This window comes from Pseudopodoces humilis, chromosome 10 (genome assembly GCF_049639895.1).
Source record: "Pseudopodoces humilis isolate 2021_Gansu_Grassland_sample_001 chromosome 10, ASM4963989v1, whole genome shotgun sequence".
In the NCBI taxonomy this organism is placed as follows: domain Eukaryota; kingdom Metazoa; phylum Chordata; class Aves; order Passeriformes; family Paridae; genus Pseudopodoces; species Pseudopodoces humilis.
Window position 1 is genome coordinate 12,751,193 of NC_142209.1, and position 21,604 is coordinate 12,772,796.

Below are 21,604 nucleotides of genomic sequence, written 5' to 3' on the forward strand. Positions count from 1 at the left end.
AAAACCAACAAACAGCCAACCAAAGCTCAAAACCAACATTTAAATTATCCATAACTAATGCTCAGGAGATCAGGGACTCCAATACTACTTTAAGAAATTTAGATGAATTACCATCTGTTCTAAACCAACTCTAAGAGCTTGATGAAATGCAAGTTTTAAGCTCAGGTACTCTTTAACAATTATATCAATCTGCAACAATCTGCATGACATCAATCTGTATCTTCATGTTACAGAACAAATATTGCAATTAGGCTCCTTAGGTTTCTGGTTTTAACCTAACTCTTTCTTAGTTTTTCATTGATTTTTTAGCATCAATAACAGAAGCTGAATCCCAGCTTTTGAAATGTCTCTTTTAAACTGTGTTGACACTGCATTTCATTTAGCTTCTGTGAATGTCTCAACACCTAGTCATGCACAGGATACAGCAGAACTATTTACAGGGGGAATGGAACTTCATTAAATAGCTCCTTCAAGAAAAACATGGAATTTATCCAGAGGAACCCTCTAAAACAGATGTGTGACAGACCCAGGCAGGCAGACTGTGATAAAGCAAATAAACCATCATACTTATTCTCATCATACCTTGTAAAATCTGTTTGCTGGATCCAGCCATTACTTCAAGGGAATGGTCATCTGTGAAGGCAATTATTGACATATTAACCAAAACAAAGGTTCTCTCTAGTGGTCCTTCTGTTACACTCCTCCTTTCTGAAATATCTTGGACAGACAGGCTGCTCACAATGATCAGCTTCTACTCAAGCTATTGTTTTTTAATGCAGCAATTAAGTTAAAAGTCTTAAAATGCATTTCTTTAAAATATAATATCACTTTACACAATAGACTTCTACATAGGTATATAAACATAAATTATCTACATTTGTTCTTAATTAAAACAAGAGGAGAGGTAAGACCTTGCTAGTATACAGCAATATAAGACCCCTCAAGAACCCAAGCCATAAATGCAAGCGAGAAGAGTAGATTCAAACAAATTTGCTAACTAGAAATACTTCACTTAAGCAAGCATTTTTACCTAATGTATAAAACAAGGATAAGACTGAGAGAAGGAACAAGTAAGTAAAAAAATCTTCTCATCCAAGCAGATTAATGCTTCTGTAGCACTAATCTGAAAGATATTTTGAGAAAAACTTGTTAAAGAATAGCAATAGGCTTCTAGTGAAGATATACATAATTTATACAACAGCTGATTTGAATATCAAACTGCACACGACAGATAGCTACAATCACTGGTTTACAAGGGGTGGGGGCCATGTGGATGGCAAGGAAGAGGCAGAAGCAGGGAACTCCTGCTTTCCAACCAAATTCCAGAACTACTGGAAAAGAAATGCCAGTTTTCTAAGAATAGCAAGTGTCCTGGGTTGATTATGATGTTAAATTGTATCCCCATTCGTCCACCTAACCCAGACACAGGTTTTGTATTCTTAAAATTCCATCTAAGAGTAAAAGTGAGTGGAAAAGAAGCACTGAGTCTGTTATCAGAGACTGTACTTGCTCCCCCTGCATCGGGAGTTTTGACTACAGCACAGACAGACAACAAGACACAGATCGCCTTGGCTTTCCAACTAGCCGGAGCAGAGAGGTCTTCCTGGACTGTTTTATTTCCCTTTTTCTGAAACGAATCAAACCTGCTCTGGACTGGGGACTCAGGGGAGCACCGGGAGCTTGCACCCATGGACTACCGGGAGCCCAGCCTGGGCAGCGGCATTTTCCAGCGCCAGAGGGACTGATAACAGAGTGAACACCCACAGGAAAGAGACCCTCTGAAGTTTGTCATCTTTTCTGAAGGGCGAGAGGTTTTGTAATTTGATATCATTCATTTTTGTGCTGGGTAGTGCTGAGCCTGTGAAATAAACAGGTTTTTTCCACTTCTCTCAGAGAAATCTCTTCCCGAACTGGTTGGGGGGTGGGAGAAAAGGGCCACGTGGGTTTGCTTCCCGGGGGGAGCCCCACTGGAGGTTTTCCCCCAAATTTGCCCTAAACCAGGACAGCAAGTAAGGGCTAAGTAAGTATTTTTATACTCTGTCACCTCCTGTCTGCCAGTTCCCACACTATTCCCTGCTCTGAATTTTGAGTCATGACAGATCTCAGCTTATGGCTGAGGCAGGAAGGACTGATGACCCTGCATTACCACAAGGCTTTTTTCATTTGCATTGTTTCAAATAGGTGGTACCTACACAAGCTCTTCTCCCATAGTGAAGGCTACTGACCATATTTTACATGAATGTCTCTTCTCAGACCATTTGCCTTCATAGAAAAGATTTCAGCATAGCTAACATAGTAAGTATCTTTTCCATAACCATCTTAAAACAGATTACAACTACACAAAATTGAGAAAGTCATATTTGAGATAACAAACCAAGTACAACTAACAATCCATAAGTACCCAAAGTTCACTAGTTCATTTTTCTAATATCTTGAGTTGTAAAATTATACAAATGGAGAACAGTAGCAAAACAGCTCAACTTTGTCAATTTATTTTAATGAAAGAATTGGAACAGGGCACTTGATAACTAATTTCATTATACTCCAATAGTGTACAGCTATTCCATCTTTTGCCAACATGCAACATTACAGTGCCCACTCAAAAACCAGAGGTAAAGCAAAATCTTTAAAGACTAACATTGAAATTACTGCAAGTGCAACACACAAAATGAGTCACAAAACACGGTGCTGGCAAAGCATACCAGGCATTTAATGAAGCTACTTCCATGTATGATCACAACAAGCTGACAACACTCTCTTTTTATTTTTCTCTAAGTTATTTAGATTGAGTCAGGATGGTCTATGATATCAGCTCAGTACTTACCATGACAATAATCCTGACCATGAGAGTGTCCATGGCCGTGACCATGAGTGTGTCCATGGGAATGTTTATGTTCATGGCTGTGTCCACGATCTCCGTGACCGTGCCCATGGCTGAGACCACCGTTAAATAGAGAATGGCTGTGCTCATGCCCTATAGACAAATACCACCATCAGGGTGAATTTGTGAATACATAAATGATGAATAAAAGTACATTTACATTTGTTTCTCAGCTACTCAAAACCTATTCATTTTTTAGGTCATCTTAAGGTATAGCTTTAAATAAAAAACTTAGCACAAGGTGTTTTTCATCTATAGCTCTGCTGTGCAGACATATTTTATATATAAATGGACACATAAAATACACCAGGTTTGAGAAGTCAGGTAGTTTTATACACTCCCATTTCTGCAACTTGTGGTGCTAGACTTCTAGTACAATTTGAAAAATGTACTTCCTTAGATATAAGCACTTTAAAAATAGCTGTTTTAAGAAAGCAGAAATTGACTGTCATTAATGCAAATGACAGTCAATAATTAAAAATTCAAGCTTTGATTGTGCTTGAAGACCAAAGACTATGTTCTTCCACCAGTCTAAGTTAATATGTTAAGCTCAAAGACAGACCCACAGGCTTTGCAGAAAAAAATGCAGAGAGTTTACCATGTGTATTTAGGCAAATAAATTCTGCATTTCAATTCAAAAGACACTGGGTTGAGAAGCATCTGAAGCAGAATCATCTCATGCTTAAAATTTGGTTCAAATACTGTTTCTAAATTTTCCAGCCAGAACCTTGCTTAAGACCAGCTTAAATTTGTCCAAAAAGGTGCTCTGCAAATCTCTTTCAATAAGGTGCAGGAGAGTGCATGAACTCCAGAAAGCAGCTTCTGGACTCCTAGGTGCTCCAGTTAATGGATATTAACATGAGAAGTACAACAGTGGCTTACCAGGGCTGGTAATAAAACACAGAAGTCAACACAGCAAGAGGTCACATACACATGTGGCTGGAATTGCCATTAACAAGACATCAAATGCAATACTGGGGTTCTCACTGGGGCATAATAAGGCCCTGGAACACAGGCTGCCAAGAAAGGAAACAGTACTGGAAGTTACATCCTACCAGAGCCGTGTGAATGCCCATGACCTCCATGCTGAAAAACAAATATTCCTATAAGATTTACTATGAATCCCAGTATAGAAACAGGAAGAAGTCTCTCATGATGCACATCGGGAGGCTCAAGTGCTCTCTGAAAAAAAAAAAGAAAAAAGAAACAAACCAAAAAGCAAATGTAGAGTTTTACAATCCCTTTACATTATTAAAAGACACCACAAACTACTTAGATAAAGGAGCATTCTTATATGTAACATATATACAGATATAATTAGAAATTACTCAGAACTTCCAGTTTTTGGGATGATACACAGACCAATTCTCAGTGTCTGAAAATAAAGTTCTATTATTAAAGCTGTGAAAGTACAGTAGAATATTCTGAGACTCTAGCTCAGCTTTATCATGAGATTTGGTTATGCTGTGGGATGTGGCTCAACACTATCTGAAAATATTCAGGTTTGTTCCAGTATGTGGATTGCTTAAGTCACCTTCTAACAGTCTAGAATGCCATTTCTTCCTTTCTCCTTAGAAAGGTGAGGCAATGAGGGGAATGAAATGAAGACTCAGGACAAATTATGACTTTTTTTAGAAATTCTCAAATCTAGATTGATTTTTTCCAATTCCTTTTTTTACCCTACTTCCTCTGGAATTTTTTTCTCAATGAGACATTACAAACCTAATACAATTTGTGTCTCAAGCTAAGTGTTGAGGAGTGTAAATTATTACTGATAGAGGAGAAAAACACTCACCATCTCTGCACAAGGACGAAAGGTACAGGCAGTAAATAGCAAGACAACAAAACATTTGGCACAGTAAAATTTTAAAGTAACTGAGAGAAAGAGAGTCACCATCACAAGCAAAGAGAATACTTAGCATGGGAGATCAGATCAGCAAGAAGAGAATCTTGCTTCAATGTTATCCTTGCCCTTGTCACAGTTTTTAATTTTTTTAGTAAGTTTTGCTCCTGTTTCTAGATTTGAAGCTTTCTCAGGCTTTTAGGCAATTTCAGCCCAGCTTTAACTTTTAACTGATTTTGAAGTATTAATAAGCCTATCAATGTAAAAAATGTTTAATGTAGAAAAAGTTCTTCCCAATTCTCTGTTAATAAAAGAAAAACTTGATAGACTTTTTCTGAACTAAAAGTCTAAACAAATTTATAGTGTATTTCTATTTCTATCTTTCATTAAAAAGTACAAGCATTAATTCAAGCTGGTTAGAAATAGTTATCAGTTTTACTCTTAATCCTTGATGTTGCCCTTAATGTCTACATTTCAATCTTGAAATTATTACCCAAACCATCATGTAAAAAAAACCGAAAAAACAAACTGCAAGAAAAGAGCCCTTGTAAATGTTTAAGCTATTACTACTTGCCATATATATCAGACTTCAAGATTTGAAGAACAGTGCTCTTTCTTTAACAAGCTGGTCCAACTTCTCATCATTAACTTCTCTCCTCTAAATGACTAGTTCAGGCCTTTCTTTCTTGGCCTCATTTGTTCTTTAACAATGAGAAGGGAAGATCTTTCTAAGACAACCTTAACTGGCTGCAAAAAAGGACAGGCTCCATCTCACAGAATCTTTACACATAAACAAAATACAATTTAAGAAGCTAGTACAGATACACTGAAAAAGCTGGGTTTCTCTGTCATGAAACAGCAACGTCAGATGGCCCTATTCTCTGTTCACATCACAGATTTTTAATCAACTATTAACATAATTTAAATTTCCAATTCACTGATTTCAATAATTTATTCTATTAAAACCAGAAATGTTTATCCATATTAATTATAGAATGTAATAGCGTAATTGATTTCATAACATACCTCAACACCTTCAGAAAAAATGAAGAATGCTGTAAAGATGAGGAATAAACCATTTACAAAACCAGCAAGTACTTCTGCTCGAACATAACTGCAAGAAACAAAAAAAAGTAATAGCAGATATTATTACTTTCATTTACATGCTGAAAATTAGAACTTAGGAGACTGGAGTGCAATCTTCTAGCTCTCAAGCAGTTATATTACATAGGAATTTGCTAAATGGAAGATGGCATATAAATTAGGGATGAGCATATAAAACTGACCACATTGTACTCAGACAGAAAACTACCTGATCCAGATCAGCCGTTCACTGATCTAGAGGAAAGAAATCTTTCAATATGTCAAAATTTTTCCATTTAAGATTATGTCTACTCAAAGTTATGGGATAAACATAATTTGGAAGCCATAAACTAAGATAAGCATGCAAAATCTAATCAAAGTTTTCTGGTGTTATAATATCAAACAGACACGTATTAATTTGCTTCACCTCTAAAAGGTAGACTTTCAGTAGAAGTCTTAAGTAAAGATTAATTACTTCAAACATCAAATTTTGACAATAATAAACTGCCTGGTTAGAATAATATGTAATTTCAATGTAGCAAACATCAGACAATAAAGTGTGGCTGTCCTTTGATAAATGAAACACCAGCTGTTTAAATGCTCAGCAGTAATTAATACAGAACGTGCTTTCACTGCAATTATTTCATGGTATGATTCTCTCTAAACTGATTTCTATGTACACTGGAGCTTCCACCTAAATTGAACTGTGCTTTAAGTTTCAAACTACATGATTCACACTTAAGCAAGGTGGCTGAAGCTAAATGCTGACAGGTCAGTAATGCTATGGGGAATGCTCATGTTACAACTTATTTGCTGTTAATCATTACCAATTAATAATATTGTGCCAGTATTGTTTTATAGGGCACAACTGCCATGTTCAGTGGAACCAAGTGCCTGTCAAATGCCAGCTGCAGCAGGTAAATCCACCAAGGGCAGTATGGGATGACACACCTCAGCCTTGAGGATCTGTGTTAATGGCAGCCACAGCTCCTGGATCCTGCTGCTTCCAAGAATCATGGCATATCATCTCCAGTGCAGCATCACTGAGACTTGGGTCCTTTCAGTTGTAGCTTTCTGTTCCAAAGGAGAAATGGGACACCAGCAGTCTGGGAATCCCTGTAATGTTCCTCAATGCACTGTGAGGACAAACCCAGGATGTGGCTGCTTGCTCTTCACTGCTGCCATTAATATACAGTAATGCCGGGCAACTTTCTGCTCTCTAACTTGTTTCCACTAGTATGATCAGAGATCTTGCAAGTGATAAACCTTCTTCCCAAAAGCAATGCTTTCATATTTTTATTATTTCTATTAACTTAGACGTTTACATAGCTCACCTTAAAAAAACCCTCACTTTCAACATAATTTTTCCATGTCCTGCAAAAGGCTTTTGTTTTAAGTGAAAAATGACTACCTAAGCATTTACTATAATAACAGGTAACAGCCTGAAGTTTCTTACCCATATGAGAAAGCATCATTTGATCTCCATTTTGAAATAACTGAAGCTGCTAATCCAGCCAATAGAGCAGTACAGTCAAAAAACATATGAAAAGAATCTGATATTAGACCTAAACTGAAAGAGAACAGAAATAGAGTGTTATGTTCCATATGCCACATGTTGAGTATGAAAAAAAAACCCCACAGACATTAATCTTTTACTCACTAGCAGAATACACTGTGTTTCTAAGTTTCAGGCATGGTTTTGCTAGCACACAGGAGACATCCACGCTTCATCACCAACACAAATATGATGCCAAAACTGCTTTTGACAGCTTAGAGAAGGCACTTAGAAAGTGCACTCGGCAAAAAAGTCCTCCTAGCATATGATTTTGGTGATAGTGAAAGGTGATTTCCACAGACACAAACCAAAGTACCTGGAGTAGATGTACCCACAGCCACATCTCTCATCAATATAATTCAACTTTAAATCTTTGCCTTAGCAGTGGCAAGGCACTGACTAGGAGATACACACCTCTGAGGTCTAGAGGCTGAAGGGAACAGAAGGCTGAGAGACCACATGTTAAATGGCTTATTTCAAAGACCAATGCACAACTGTTTGTCAGTCTTGATTGAGAAAGACAGTTAAAATTACAGCATGCTAAAAAGTTCAAAGTAACTTAAATTAGTTCATGAGTTAGCCAGTCAGTAGAAGTCATATCAGTTTATAGGCTAGAGGTAAAATTGGGATAATGCCACACACAAGTGTTGCCAAAGCTTACCAAATTACTCATGAACAGGCTCTGTAAGTCTGCAGTCTGTAATGTGCATTGAAATGAAAACAAAAACTTCGTATTTTAAAAGACATTTGCTAGTGAGGTACTGTTGACCAATTGTTAATCAACAGTCCCGAAAGGTCCATTTTCCCAGTTCTTTGGTTAACTAAGACTAATTACAAATGCAACTCAGTTCTTGGAAACTGAAGCACAAGAAGCCATTACTGGTTTAACAAATTCTAGAGGATAGAAACATATTCCGACTGAAGTCAAATACAAAGTTTCATTAGCCAAAGTTCCAACCACTTCACATTAAAGAGCCAAACCATTTCAGCCTTACTGAAAACAATTACAAAATTAATCTTAAATGTTTCAGATTAAAATCTCAACAGTGAAAGTAGGTTTGAAGGAGAGGAAGGTCCAAGTATCTTGCTCTATATATTTATATCTACTCTATGGACACATACAGAGTTATACATACACTCAACTATAACATTTAGGGTAGAGGGATGAAGGCATGGTATATTGTACTTAGGTACTGTAAGCAGGAGAGATAAAGCTCTTCTGAACAAACTTTAAAACAAGACTCATAGGCTGCATGCCTGTGAAGTAGCAAAATGGAATTGACTATCAAATTATTGAAGGGTTTTGGTGACATCTTCCCCCTCCCCAAAACCAGATGACATCTTTAGGAAAACAGTTCATTTTGGGTTTGGTTCTAAGCAGTTACGAAGATCCTGTGCGGGAAAAAAACCAACCACACAGTACATCAAACATTCAGACAGAAGGTAACTAGAGACAGTAACCCTAAGTTGTACTATGAAATGGACTATGAAATGGAAGGAATAAGCATGGCTAAGCAGAGAGAGCTACTGCTTTCTGAGGTGTTTGGGTTTTGGTGGTTTTGTGGTGGTTTTTTTGGGGTTTTTTTTTGGTTTTTTTACAGAACCTTCTGGGAAAGAAGTGTATAAGGACTGCTACTCTAACAAAAATCCATACAAGTTCTAGAAGCAGAAATCATGCAGCAAGTTACCACGGTGCTGTGTTCACACTTGCAAATCTCAGTAAGGCAAGACTTACCTTAAGTGCAACAGCAATACAGATGTACTGCTTTCAAGACCTAAGCTAACAATTCCAGGTGGCCAGAGGCACGTGGATTTATCAGCAGGGGTCAGCAGAATTGCATCTGCAATGCAATTCACCTCATGGCGTAACTGTGCTCTGTACCCTAGGTACAACTACAAGTGACTGAGCTGCACAAATGTCAGGAAGCCTGGTAAGAGACCAATCTCATTACATCTGAGGCTTTTTTAAGTGACCTGTAAAGTAACAAGATCTTAGAAAAAATGTGTGCAAAGTGATTACTAAAGTAATCAAGTGATCCAGTTAATGACCAGCAATACCATGAACCACCAGCAACATGGGATGCTTGCAAGAACTCCTGTAGAACCAAACACATCATCCAAAGTATAAACTAGTAGAAACCCTGTACTCAAACGCACTGTTTCTAAATAAACTTCCACAGCTGATTCGTTTTACATCAAATTAAAGAAATGTGCACAAGTAGCAAATTTCAACCTTAAAAAGCAAACAAGCTCTCAGCCAGCAACTCGTGACCAGTGACAGACCTCAAGGAAACAGAATGAAGCTGAGTTGGAGGAGGTTTAGATTAGACATTAGGAAAAAGTTTTTCACCCAGAGGGTGGCTGAGCACTGGAACAGGCTCCCCAGGGAGTCGTCACATCACCAAGCCTGAGAGAGTTCAAGAAGCATTTGGACAACCCTCTTTTGTGAGCTCAGGAAACAATCTATTTGGCAAACAGAAGCTCAGGAGAATTTCTCATGTGAGGAGAAATGGAACTGTATCTTCAAAATGACAAAATGATTCTCCCTAGAGGGTTCCTTGTTTGCTTGTTACTTGTTTGCTCTTCCAAGGAAGGACCTGTCTGCTTTGAAGACATTCCTTATCTTAATTTCTGCTACCCCTCTCTACTAAAGAATCACTTGCTAAGGCACTGCTCTAGCCCAAAATCTAGATTTAGAGATACCCAAAACTAGTGACTTGAAATATACACAAAAACTATGCAGTAAATGCTAATTTTTAATCTCAAGTATGAACAAAAATAAGTATCTTCTGAATTTCAATATGCCATATTTTTTCAGTGACAAAGTTCTGTGTCACTGAAGCTTCTCAGTTTAGTTATCTCATCTACAGGACTTTTTAAGGTCATACTACCAAAAAAACCTGTTATGTTTAAAATGCAGACATCAGAACAAAGTCACACGAACACAAAGCTCTTTATATCAGAACAGCTAAGAAAAATATTTACATCTGCTGAGTTATTAGAAAAAAAGTCCATACTCAAATAGGCAGGATATGCACACAATAATACTCACACAACCACAAAGTGAATCAACATCAAAGCCAAAACCAAAGACATTCAGAATGGTCTGGGTGCTGCCAGGATAGTCTGTGCCCATGACAGCACTGCATACTCACTAGTGCCACAGTAACGATTACTGTAATCAAAGCTGAGGATTTTATAGTGTCATTTGAGAGATTCAGAACAACATGGTAAACATTAGGAAGCAATTATTTCCAAATCCACATCACTGCATTCACTCAGAACTTTTAGGAGCTCCAGTAATTTGTGTCCATACTACAGCTTTTGGTAAGGAGGACAGTGGTGGACTTAAATGACATTCCACACCACTCCACTCTGAACTGAACTATTAAGAGAGACTGAGAAGTCATCAAAAAACAACTTCTCTACCACTAGTAAAGCATGACAGAAATACTAGCACCATTGCCTGTTCTCTACCTTTATACTGTAAATACTGAAATTATTCTGCATTGCTTATATTTTGCTACAGATTTTTCAGTAGCAATTTAGTCAGGTCTCCTCAATTTTTTCCACTCTTGTGAATTTTTGTGCTATGTAAAGTACCACTCAGCTATACAAGAATGTGTCAAATCCTGTTTCTCCCTCAAGACAAGGATGTTTGAGGCAGCGATATCCAGGTATCAAATTACAGATGAAGCCACACTCTAACAGAGGATCTCTGTGGCAAGCAGCAGCTACAGCCCCCAAGTCCCGTACATCGGGCCAAGGCCAGGCTTCCTCCTCAGCAAAGCACAGAGCACAATGGCAATTCCAAACAGCATTTCTCCCAACGCGCCGAGTCGCGGCCCCCCGCCAGAGCGCCTTCCCCGCGTCGCCGGGAACCGGCAGAGGGGACGGCGGCGCCGGTCGCTGCCCACGAGAGCGGTCCCGGTCGGGGGAAGCTCTCCAGCGGCCCCCAAGGCTCTACGGAGCGGCCCCTCCGGACGGCGGGCCAGGAGGCCCGGCCCCGCCGAGAGGAGACGTGGCACTGGCCTGCGGGACGCGGCGCTTCCTGCGCGCTGCAGCCGCGCTCGCCCCGCCGCGCCCCCGCCCCGGTTACCTGTTACTCCAGATGCCGTAGAGCAGCTCCACGAAGGCGAAGGAGAGGTTGAGACAGAGGAAGGAGAAGAGGTTGCGAGAAGTCTTGTCCGCCAGGATAGACCTGTGCAGGGAGCACACCGCGGGTCACCGGCAGCCGGTACAGCGCCAGGAGGCCGGACCCGCTCGCCGGGCGGCCGGGGCGCTTCGGCACCAGCAGGCACAGCCCCTCCGCGGGGGCTCGGCCGCGACGCCAGCAGCGCTCGGCCTGGCCCGCCCTGGGCCACTCACCTGAACCAGCCAGACACCTTCCTGAGCAGGTTGAGTCTGGGCGGCTTGTACTCATCGTCTTTGATGGAGAGGGGCAGCATCTTTCCGGCGGCGGGGCCGCGGCGCGCCGGACCGGCAGGACGGGCAGGCGGGGCGGGAGCGCTGCCCGACCGGCCCACACGCCGCTTCCGGCCGCCACCGCGCCTGCGCCGCTGGGCACCGGGGCTGAGGGGGTGCGCCGGGGGCCGGGCCGCGGCTGCGAAGCTGCCCGGGCTCGGGGCCGCGCCGCCCGCTAATGAAACACAACACGCCCCGAACGTGAACTCTTCTCCATCCCGTGCCAGCCGCTCGCTCGCGTCCCGCTTGCGATGCCAGCTGCTCCCGGTGCAGCTGTGGTAGCAGCGCCCGGCACGGGGCGGGGGCGGCGAAGCAGCGCGCTCGGTACGTGACAGCCAGAGCCGCCGGAGCGCTCCGCCCGCCGCAGGACCCCGGACTACAACCCGGAGCCTGCCGGGAGGAAGCGCAGGGACGCGCCGCAGGAAGCGGGGCACGGCGGCGCCGCCGTAGCGCTGCCGCGGTCCCGCACGGCCGCACTGAGTCACCGGAGCGGCTTTTGCGGGGCCGAGCGGCGGGGCTGGGCCGGCTCCTCCTCCGCCCTGCCCTGCCGTGCTGCCGGTGACCCCTGGGAAGCACAGCCCTGCCGGAGGAAGCGGCGATAGCGGCACCTGCGGAACGTGAGCGAAGCTGTGGGCGAGGGGCGGCGAGCGGGGCGTGCGGTGCTGCGCGGTGCTGTGCCGGGCTGCGCCCAGCTACTGCGGGGTGCTGTTAAAAGGCGCTGCCCGCCAAGGGAGGGGACCCCGTTCGAGAGCTTTTTCTTGGAACGAGGGTTAAAATACTGATCTTTGATGTAGGGGCTTTATTTTCGTCAATTTTATGTTTTTGTAGGTAGTGTTATAGGGTTTTTAAAAAGAGGTCAATCTGGCATTGCAATTCCATAACTTAATTGGTAAAACTTATCTGTATTTGCTTGTTGGAAAGTGCCGTGATACTAATTTTAAAACACCTAAATAGATGTTTATTTTGAGAATATATAATAATATTATCATTGCCTGTCACTACACCTATTGTAAATACTAGAAGGTATGGCAAGTAAAGTCTCTTAAACAGTATTTATATTTTCGTTTTAGGTATGCTTTTAAAGTTTAGTTAGTCACTATATTAGCACTGGTAAGTGTTGCAACTAGGATGCAAACTGCTGAAAGAGAATCTAAAGTTCACTTTTTCAAAAGCACATTTGATGGGGATTTAGTGGACCTCATAAATGCTGTATTGCCACTGCTGCTAATAATTTTTTAGAAGTCAGGCATGATTGTTCCTATGAACTGAAGCAACCAGAACAAGCAATTAGCTTCTGGAAATAGTTTCAGTGACCTCTTGTCACAAAGTAATAGTAATAATAGTAATAGTAAGATTTGATCTCAAATTTGGGAAGACCTGTATATGTGGACATATTCAGATTGGTATACACACAAATAACAAATCTGTAGTTTTAGGAAGCAAAATTATATAGCTCAAACAAATTACTCTTACGGAATTCCACAGAGGTTCAATTATTCAACAATTTCCACAAATTCTTGTTCTCTAAGTTTTCACAGTACCATTCTCAAATCAAAATTAATGACTTTGGTTGTACACCGAGTTTTAAAGGAATGAAAATCCCTCCAACAACCTAGGAGCACAGCTTTTTTATATTGCTGTCCTGCATCCTGTATATTCTTCTTTTATGTGCTTGCACTCATCTTTTCCAAGCTGCCAAACCTCTTGGGAAGACCAAAACACTGTGTCTTAAACCTCTGGTGTAACTGATAATCTTAGTGAAAGGAGAGTGTGAAGGGGATGACACAGAAAATAAAATATTATTGGGATAAAAATTCATGTTATTTGCCTGACTGTGGTTGCCAAATACATATTTTAGTGGTGTCTGGTGAGCAAAAGAACAGCTGTCAGGTTTGGGAGACCTGCTTGTATCTCCATAGCTGAACTTAAGGATGGAACACACAGACATTGCACTGTCACAAAGCAGCAATTTTACAAGCAGAGAAACAGACTGTTCTTTTCTTTTTAACCATCTGGTGTAATAACTTCTTTCAGGAGTGTTCGTTGAAAGGCAGAGATAATTATTCAACTGAGCAATAGGAAAAAGAATGGGATAATTGCCATGAATGCATGTATCAGTCAATAACTGAGAGTAACTTCTACCTGTCAAAGAATGCTGGGTTAGCATATGGATAATTGTTGTTATAACTCCAGTTATAGAGTCCCTTTAATTTCCAGCAGATTCAAGGATCACAAACAACTGCCCAGTAAAAACGAGCCAGAAAACAATCCTACGTGGCAACAATGAGGTAAGTTGCAAGGCATTTTAGACTAAAATAATTTACATTCAGATTTTTAAGCATGGTATTTGCACTTTGGAAAAAACAATTCAGAATTCTGTGAAAAAAACCACACAGATACTCTCTCAAAAATTGTACTTGTTTGGCTCTCCTGGACCACTGAATTTGATCAGAATTCCCTGCTGAAAACCTAGAAATTACTCACAGAGTAACATGAATAATATGCATAGATGAGTAATGGTATTACAATAATATGTAAAATGAGTTTGTAGCAAGCTTAGAATGTTCATCTTCTATTCAATTTGTACTAATCTTGCAAGTAAAGAAGGAGAAAAGGAAAACTGTATGAAGTGCAACAAAGACAAGTGCCAAAATGCACCTAGAATGGGGCAACCCTGGATGTACAGACAGACTGGGGAACGAGAGGCTGGAGAGCAGTGCTGCAAAAAGGGCCCTGGGGGTCCTGGTTGATGGCAAGTTGCCCTGGCAGCCAGGAGGGACATCCTTGTCCTGGGGGCACCAGGCACAGCATTGCCAGCTGGGCAAGGGAGTGGATTGACCTGCTCTGCGCTGGTGCAGCCTCACCTCATGGTGGTTCTGTACAGCTTTATAAGAATGCAGTATAAGAAGGATATAAAGCCGTTAGAGAGTGTCCAAAGAAGAGCTACGAAGATGGTGAAGGGTTTGAGGGGAAACTGTCTGAAGAGTGGCTGAGGTCACTTGGTCTTTTCAGCCTGGGCAAGAAGGGTCTGTGAGGTCTCCCAGCTGTTTACAGCTTCCTAACAAGGGGAAGTGGAGGGGCAAAGCACCTATCTCTTCTCTAATAGAGTGTAGTGGTCACTGTAGTGACCAGTGACAGGACTCGATGGAATGGCATGAGGCTGAGTTTAGGTTGGGTTTAGGTTAGGTATTAGGAAATATCGAACCATCTTAGCCAGAGGGTGGGTGGGCGCTGGAACAGGCTCCCCAGGGAAATTGTCGCAGCACCAAGCCTGATGTGCTTGGACAATGCCCTCAGGCACATGGTGAGATAGGATTTTGGGGGCGTTCCCATGCAGAGCCAGGAGCTGGACTTCAATGATCCTCATGAGTCCTTCCAACTCAGGATATCCTATCACTCTGTGAAGAACATTTGAGGGACTGTCTGTCTAGAAGCTGCTTTTTAAGACCTGTTTAGTTCCAAGATCACAAGGATCCAGAAAGCTCTGACTGAAATGAAATCTGCACTCCCAGTTAGCTGATAGGTAGCATGTTGCCATTTTCTCAGGAGCTCTAGATGTATCAGTTCAGTGTTGCTGAGATTGTTGCATTCCTGTGTTACTGCATTTGGCGTGTTTCTTTTGCTCCACCTGTGTGTTACAACCTTAGTATGATCAGTATCACATTTTCTGTACTGATTACTGTTATCAAGCAGATATACAAACTATTGACAAAATGTCCAGCAAATCAGTTATTGTTCCTTCTGCGTGGTACCAGAGCAACAGAAAAAGAGTGAGCGTTTCCTCCTTCCTGCCAGAGCTTTTCAGATGGCACCTTCTCTGCTTTTTGCTTCCCAGTTAAGGTAGAGCTCCTGCAATGCTGAAAACACTGAATCTCTGTACAAATTTGCTTTCTACTTTCAGCTGGATAGATTTGGTGAGGTATGTAAATGTTCAATCAAAAATGTATTAGTAAGAAAACAGGAAACAATGAACACTCTGAAGAACTACTCTAGATTTATTTTCACAAAATAATGAAATCCAAAGTTAACCAAAAAACATAAAAAGCAAGTAAACACAGAAACACCTGTCTTGGTAATTGAAAGTAATTTGCCAAAGTGCTGAAGTCCTCCTTATTTACTTACTTAAATTAAAATGTACTTAATATTTTGTGAGTTTTGATCAAGAGACAAAATTGTACCTGGGTTTAATGACTTTTTTCCTGTTGCTTGTTTTAAAGGTGTTTTCACTTCTGTAAGCTTCCAGGAAGAGTTATGGGAATCCGCCTACTGCGCTTCACCTCTGTGGTGATCATTGTCTTGCTTCTTGTGGCAGGGGCTTTAACAGCTTTGCTTCCCACTATCAAAGATGACAAATTGCCCAATTCAAGAAGGGAACCAAAAACCCAGAGTCAGTCTGCCTTGGATTCATTCACTCTTATTATGCAGACATACAATAGAACTGACTTATTGCTAAAGCTTTTAAATCATTATCAAGCAATCCCCCACCTACATAAAGTAATTGTTGTGTGGAACAACATTGGTGAGAAGACACCAGAGGAAATGTGGAATTCTCTGGGGCCTCATCCTGTCCCTGTTGTCTTTAAAGTTCAAACTGTAAATCGTATGAGAAACAGACTGCAGAATTTCCCTGACCTGGAAACAAAAGGTAATCAGCAGTTCATATCACTAATATTATTTTCATGCTTGAAATCTGAATGCTAAAAGAGAGATGGTTGAGGTATACTGTGTAATAAATCAATGGATCTTTTGAGTCACTTAATAGAATGTGGGTAGTATAGAGGAAACCTGTGTTATATCAGATGCATACCACCACCAGGCTGTCAGTGAAGAGTAAGGGGAAAAAAGGAATGTCAAATGCATTTCAAGGTCTTTTGCAACAGTTCTCCCTTTCCTTTGTGAGGCAGACATAGGTAGTTCAACTTTTCTTCCTTCTCATATAAACTGAAATTCAAAATGCATGTATTTGTTGAATGTCTGCACTAAACTGGACTTAAGTCATCTGTTAAAGACCTGATTTAATCCATTCCTCTTAATACTAGGTTCTCAAGCATGTTCTGTTCTTCTGAGAAGCTTCTCTCCCTAGCTGTCTGGCTTTCTATCTCAAATTACACCCCCTTTGATTTAAGCGTACCTTCCCCAGTCTCTTGGGTATTCATCTAAATATTCTTCCTAAGCTCTTTCTAGGAGGTGTACAACAATAAATCCTGTTTGTTTCAAGTGGAAAAAAAACCCATATGTTGCATTACAGACCTGACCTTACTGATGATTAGTAAAGGTAACTGTATTTACTGCCCCCTTTCTATCATGCCTGTAAATCCAAACACATGATTTCTAGGAAGACACTGGAAACTTCAACTTCCCAAGTGCTTTATTTACTGTAGTAAGATCTGTGCTAACTGTAAACTTCAAAAGTTTTAATACATCTGCAATTTAGACCTAAGAATATCCTTCCTTTTCCACTTCCTGGTAGTCTTATGTCTAAAACGTAAGGCAAACAGTCTTCCTTCTGTAGTTAATAATACTGAATGTTGCCTGGGCAATTTAACTTGCTTATGTAGTGAGATGAGTAAATTTTATACTAAGAATCCTTTGTAAGTCTCATATGATAAAGAAAAGTATCTAACTCTATTCTAGTTATATCTTTACACAAGATTAGTAAAATTTTAAGTTGCTTTGCCAAACACTCCTAAGTTTTCTAACACATATTTCTCCAGCTGTACTACAGATGATCAAAGGTTGCTGAGTTTTGTAACAGCCTGGCAAATAATCTAAAACTTAGGTCGGCTTCCAGTTACCACAAAGCTGTAACCTTGCTTTAGCTTTGAAATCTAATTATGTTTTATCAATCTACTTTCAATGAATTGCAATTCAGCTTAATAGTTGTAGAAGTTTTATGTTTCATTTCTCAAATATTGTGCTGCATACTGTGCTCATATATTATAATTGTTTGATCAATTGAAAGTTTTTCTCTTTTTTTCCTCCCTTCAGCTGTTTTAATGATGGATGATGACACACTAGTCAGTGCTCATGACCTTGCTTTTGCTTTTTCCGTTTGGCAGGTAATGTTTTGCACCTTGGCAGGCAGTATTTGTGAGCTGCACTTGATATTAGTAGTTTTAATTTGAGCAATACTGTATCCATACTATTTTACCATTGGTTTTCTAGCTTTAAACTTAGATTTTAGGAAGTTTGAAGTGTTGAATAGTAGAAATTGCAAAGTTGTTCTTTAGTAGTATCTGTATCTGTAATCTATAACTTCAAAATTTTAACTCTTACTTTACAAAACCATGAAATTGTTAACTGCTGAATTTATTTAAATGTGTAGTAGTCTGTGTTTTTTGTTTTGCAAAACACAAGAAATTGTCTCTAAAGTTATTTTCAGTGCCAAATACACAGCTGCCAATTGAGGGTAGGTGTTTTGGCACTATGTGATGTGGAATGAGGCAGACTGTCAGTTTTGTGAAACTGCATTTAATTGAAACATTTATGCAGATCAAAGGACTATATGCCAACAATTTAATTGTTTCTTGGCAATAATGTTGTCCTCCTCTCATTTAAAAAAATGCATAAATCTCTTTTATGAATGCACTTAAGTGAACCCCACTGTGAAGTATGTGTTGAATTTCTTTTTTTCTTTTTCAGCAATTTCCAGAGCATATAGTGGGATTTGTTCCTAGAAAGCATATTTCTACTCCTTCAGGTGTATACAGTTATGGCAGCTTTGAATTGCAGAACCCTGGATTCGGGAATGGAGATCAGTATTCTATGGTGCTTATCGGTGCAGCATTTTTTCATAGTGGGTATTTAGAAGACTTTCAACAGCAGCCAGAAGCAGTTTATGCCTTAATAGATGAAACTCAAAATTGTGATGATATTGCCATGAATTTTCTGGTAGCCAAGCATACTGGAAAGCCTTCAGGAGTGTTTGTGAAGCCTGTTGACATAAGAAATTTAGAAAAAGACACTAACAGTGGCTATTCTGGAATGTGGCACCGAGCAGAGCATTTGTTACAGAGATCCTACTGTGTAAATAAACTGGTTAATATTTATGATGGCATGCCCTTAAAATATTCTAATATCATGATTTCTCAGTTTGGTTTTCCTAATTATGCCAATCACAAAAATAAAATATAAGCCAATTAATTTAAGGTGTTAAATGTTAAACAATACTCAGTGAATTGTACTGAGTTCAAGGAGAGAAGGTGTAACTACTGCATCTTGGCCATCCCTCTTTGTTGCCTCTGATTTTTCTCCACTAGGCTTTTTATGTATTTTCTTTCCTTTCTAACTAATTCACAAAGGTAAGTTTTGAGAAAAGAATATATAGAAAAAAATACATTCTATTAAAGAATATAAAGTCATGCTTAGCTGTGATAAAATCATCCTCTTTCCTTAAAACCTGAAAAGCTACTCTAATTAATTAGGCCAGTTCTTCAGAAATATGCAGACAAAAATGCACTCCTACTCTTCAGATCTTAACATTTGGATTTTATTTTCCTTGAGTATACATATCCTGTCAAATGAGGTCTAGGCATATTTTTGACAGTTATATGTTGAGATGCTTCCTTGCCTTCCCACTCCTCACCTGCTCCTACCCAGTTTCTGGTGAAGCTGTAGAAGAGCTACAGTGATCTGCTGGCCAGGCTTCTGGCCTCCTGTATAAAACCCCTTTGAAGTTTGTATATAAGCTACTTGGTGTTCTGAGATGTTCTTGAAGCTGCTATGAAAGCCAGAAGAGTACCTCACCTTAATCTCAGATAGTCCTTAAACCATTGCCTACAATATCTATTCTTGCTGAGTTAATGGAAAATGATCTCTGATGTGGCTTTTTTTCTATTATTGATTTGCCTAGAGTTGCTGAAACACTGCAAGCAGCTGAAGGTAAATCCTAGTGGTTGGAAATACAAGAAACATGAATACATGAAATATGAAACTTATATAAGCAGCCAGAAGAATTGGATGGAATGTTACTTATTAATATTCTCTTTAATACTTAGTTTTATTTTGATATTTTGCATATACAGTAATTACAAACATGCACCCAGGAAAATCTTCACTTTGTTCATTTTGTTTTTGTTAAAAATTTCTTATTTACTGTTCCTAGTAAGAACAAGGTGTTCAACAGAATAACATTTTGTGTACATTTTGTGATTTTACAGGTCTATTGGTTTTTTTAGCTATTCTTTCAATGAGTATTTAGTTTTTAGTTCCTTTTTTCCTCTGTTTTTGGTGGCTATGACAACAGAGTTAAAATGTACAATAGGTAAAGCATTATGACAAAAAAAAAGTACTTTAAAGTACAGTGATATTTGACAGGGATGGACTATTATCAGTCTCTGAATTCCCTGACTTTATTTATAGCAAGAAACAGAGCTGCTGTTAATGGCTTTTGTTAGATTGGGACTTTCTAGTCCTGGAAACCTTCTATTGACATAGAAAGGGTAAACCATTTCCAATGAAATTGCAGAAGGGTTGGGCTTTTTTTACAGTATGGAGGAGAGAATAAAAGACAGTGATTTTCCTGGATCACAGAATCAGATTTGGCATCCAAAGCAGATTTAGTTTCCTCTGCATCAGCTTTTAATTGATTCTTAGAATCAGTTCAAAGGTAGCTGTGGGCAACCAGTCACAGCTAATACCTAGTACACAAATAGCATCTGCAAAAATAGTGTATAATTTTATCATTTTTTGTAATAAGTTAGCTGAACAAAGAGTGAAATATATGAAGAGTTCTTTACAGCAGGGTGTGAGTCTTTAGGGGGAATGAAGGATTCTTTTACCGTCTTCTATCAGTATTAAAGGATTTGATTTCTGTTCAGTGAAGTCTTCCTAGTACTTTTGTAAGATTTAAAGGGCAGAATCTTAACATGGCAATGTAAAATCTGCTTAATTTTGTTATAATAGTGAAAAGTAGTTTTTAATTATTGTGCTGTAGTGATAAGTAGTATACAAACAGGTCTATGATCTTTCCAGAATTGCAAATTTCCCAGTGGTAGTTTACTGTATTTCATTTACTTACTCTTCTCCATGATTTCTGTTTTGTGCAGTATCAACTAGAGTTGTGAAGACTCACAGTTGTCATTAACCTTACTTTTGAAATGTGAAATGAAGTGTCAACTCAGCCAAGTCTTAGTATTGGACTCCTTATTGGAGTGAAGGAGTTGTTTTGGTTTGGGGGGTGTTTTTTTGGTCTTCTGTGTCAGTGAAAGAATTAATAGAACAAGCTTTTAATGGTACTGTTAAATTTAATTTGCACCACTGTAAAATAAAATACAGAAAGCAAACTTCTGATGTGTTTATTTTCAGATTATTGACCAAATTTTTCAGTGTTAAGATGTCTAAAGTAAGCTCAGTTTGCATACTCATGAGCAGCACCAAGATTTCTTTTTTTAAAAAAATGTGTACTTGTTGGCACATACATTCATTTAATTTAGGTAAGGCCTTCTTATGAAGGAAGAAAAGACATTAAAAAACCAACAACCTTAATCATTTAGTCTTACCTAGCAAAGAAAATACAAAGATAAGACTTAAGCTCCAGCCATAATTCATTGTACTTTGGAACCAAAAAGGGGTTGTTTGATTATTTTTTAAAAGTGGATTTCTTTTTTATCTCTTGGTAATTATAAAATACCTTAAGATTCCTTACTGGAAACACATTACCAAAAAATTGTGTTTTAAACAAAATAATTTGCATGTGATTATTTCTTCCGAGGGATTATCCATATGTCATTTGGTAGTACTTTGGAGTCTAAGCAGAATCATTACCACCTCTGAATGT

The 21,604-nt window shown here is 39.5% G+C and overlaps 2 protein-coding genes across 3 annotated transcripts in view; one reads left to right on the top strand and one right to left on the bottom strand.

Annotated features, from left to right (window-relative positions):
• SLC30A7 (solute carrier family 30 member 7) overlaps positions 1–11,868 on the bottom strand; it is a 28,438-nt gene extending 16,570 nt beyond the window's left edge. Inside the window, exons 1-7 of the mRNA XM_005520938.3 lie at positions 11,731–11,868; positions 11,462–11,563; positions 7,264–7,377; positions 5,751–5,838; positions 3,937–4,063; positions 2,825–2,974; positions 583–633 (exon numbers count right to left, since the gene is read on the bottom strand). Coding sequence (XP_005520995.2) covers positions 583–633; positions 2,825–2,974; positions 3,937–4,063; positions 5,751–5,838; positions 7,264–7,377; positions 11,462–11,563; positions 11,731–11,810 — 712 coding nt within the window. The 5' untranslated portion in view covers positions 11,811–11,868. The remainder of the gene's footprint in view (positions 1–582; positions 634–2,824; positions 2,975–3,936; positions 4,064–5,750; positions 5,839–7,263; positions 7,378–11,461; positions 11,564–11,730) is intronic.
• Positions 11,869–11,942: 74 nt separating this feature from the next.
• Positions 11,943–21,114, top strand: EXTL2 (exostosin like glycosyltransferase 2). 2 transcript variants are annotated; one of them, XM_014250924.2, is made up of 5 exons: positions 11,943–12,443; positions 14,044–14,114; positions 16,044–16,471; positions 17,815–17,885; positions 18,469–21,114. In XM_014250924.2, exons 2-5 carry the CDS (start codon positions 14,110–14,112, stop codon positions 18,958–18,960), a joined length of 996 nt encoding a protein of 331 aa, XP_014106399.1. In that variant the 5' UTR covers positions 11,943–12,443; positions 14,044–14,109; the 3' UTR covers positions 18,961–21,114. The 2 variants fall into 2 exon arrangements, with proteins under 2 accessions (XP_014106399.1, XP_005520998.1); XM_005520941.3 differs by having other exon boundaries at positions 14,047–14,114.
• The last annotated feature ends 490 nt before the right edge of the window (positions 21,115–21,604 follow it).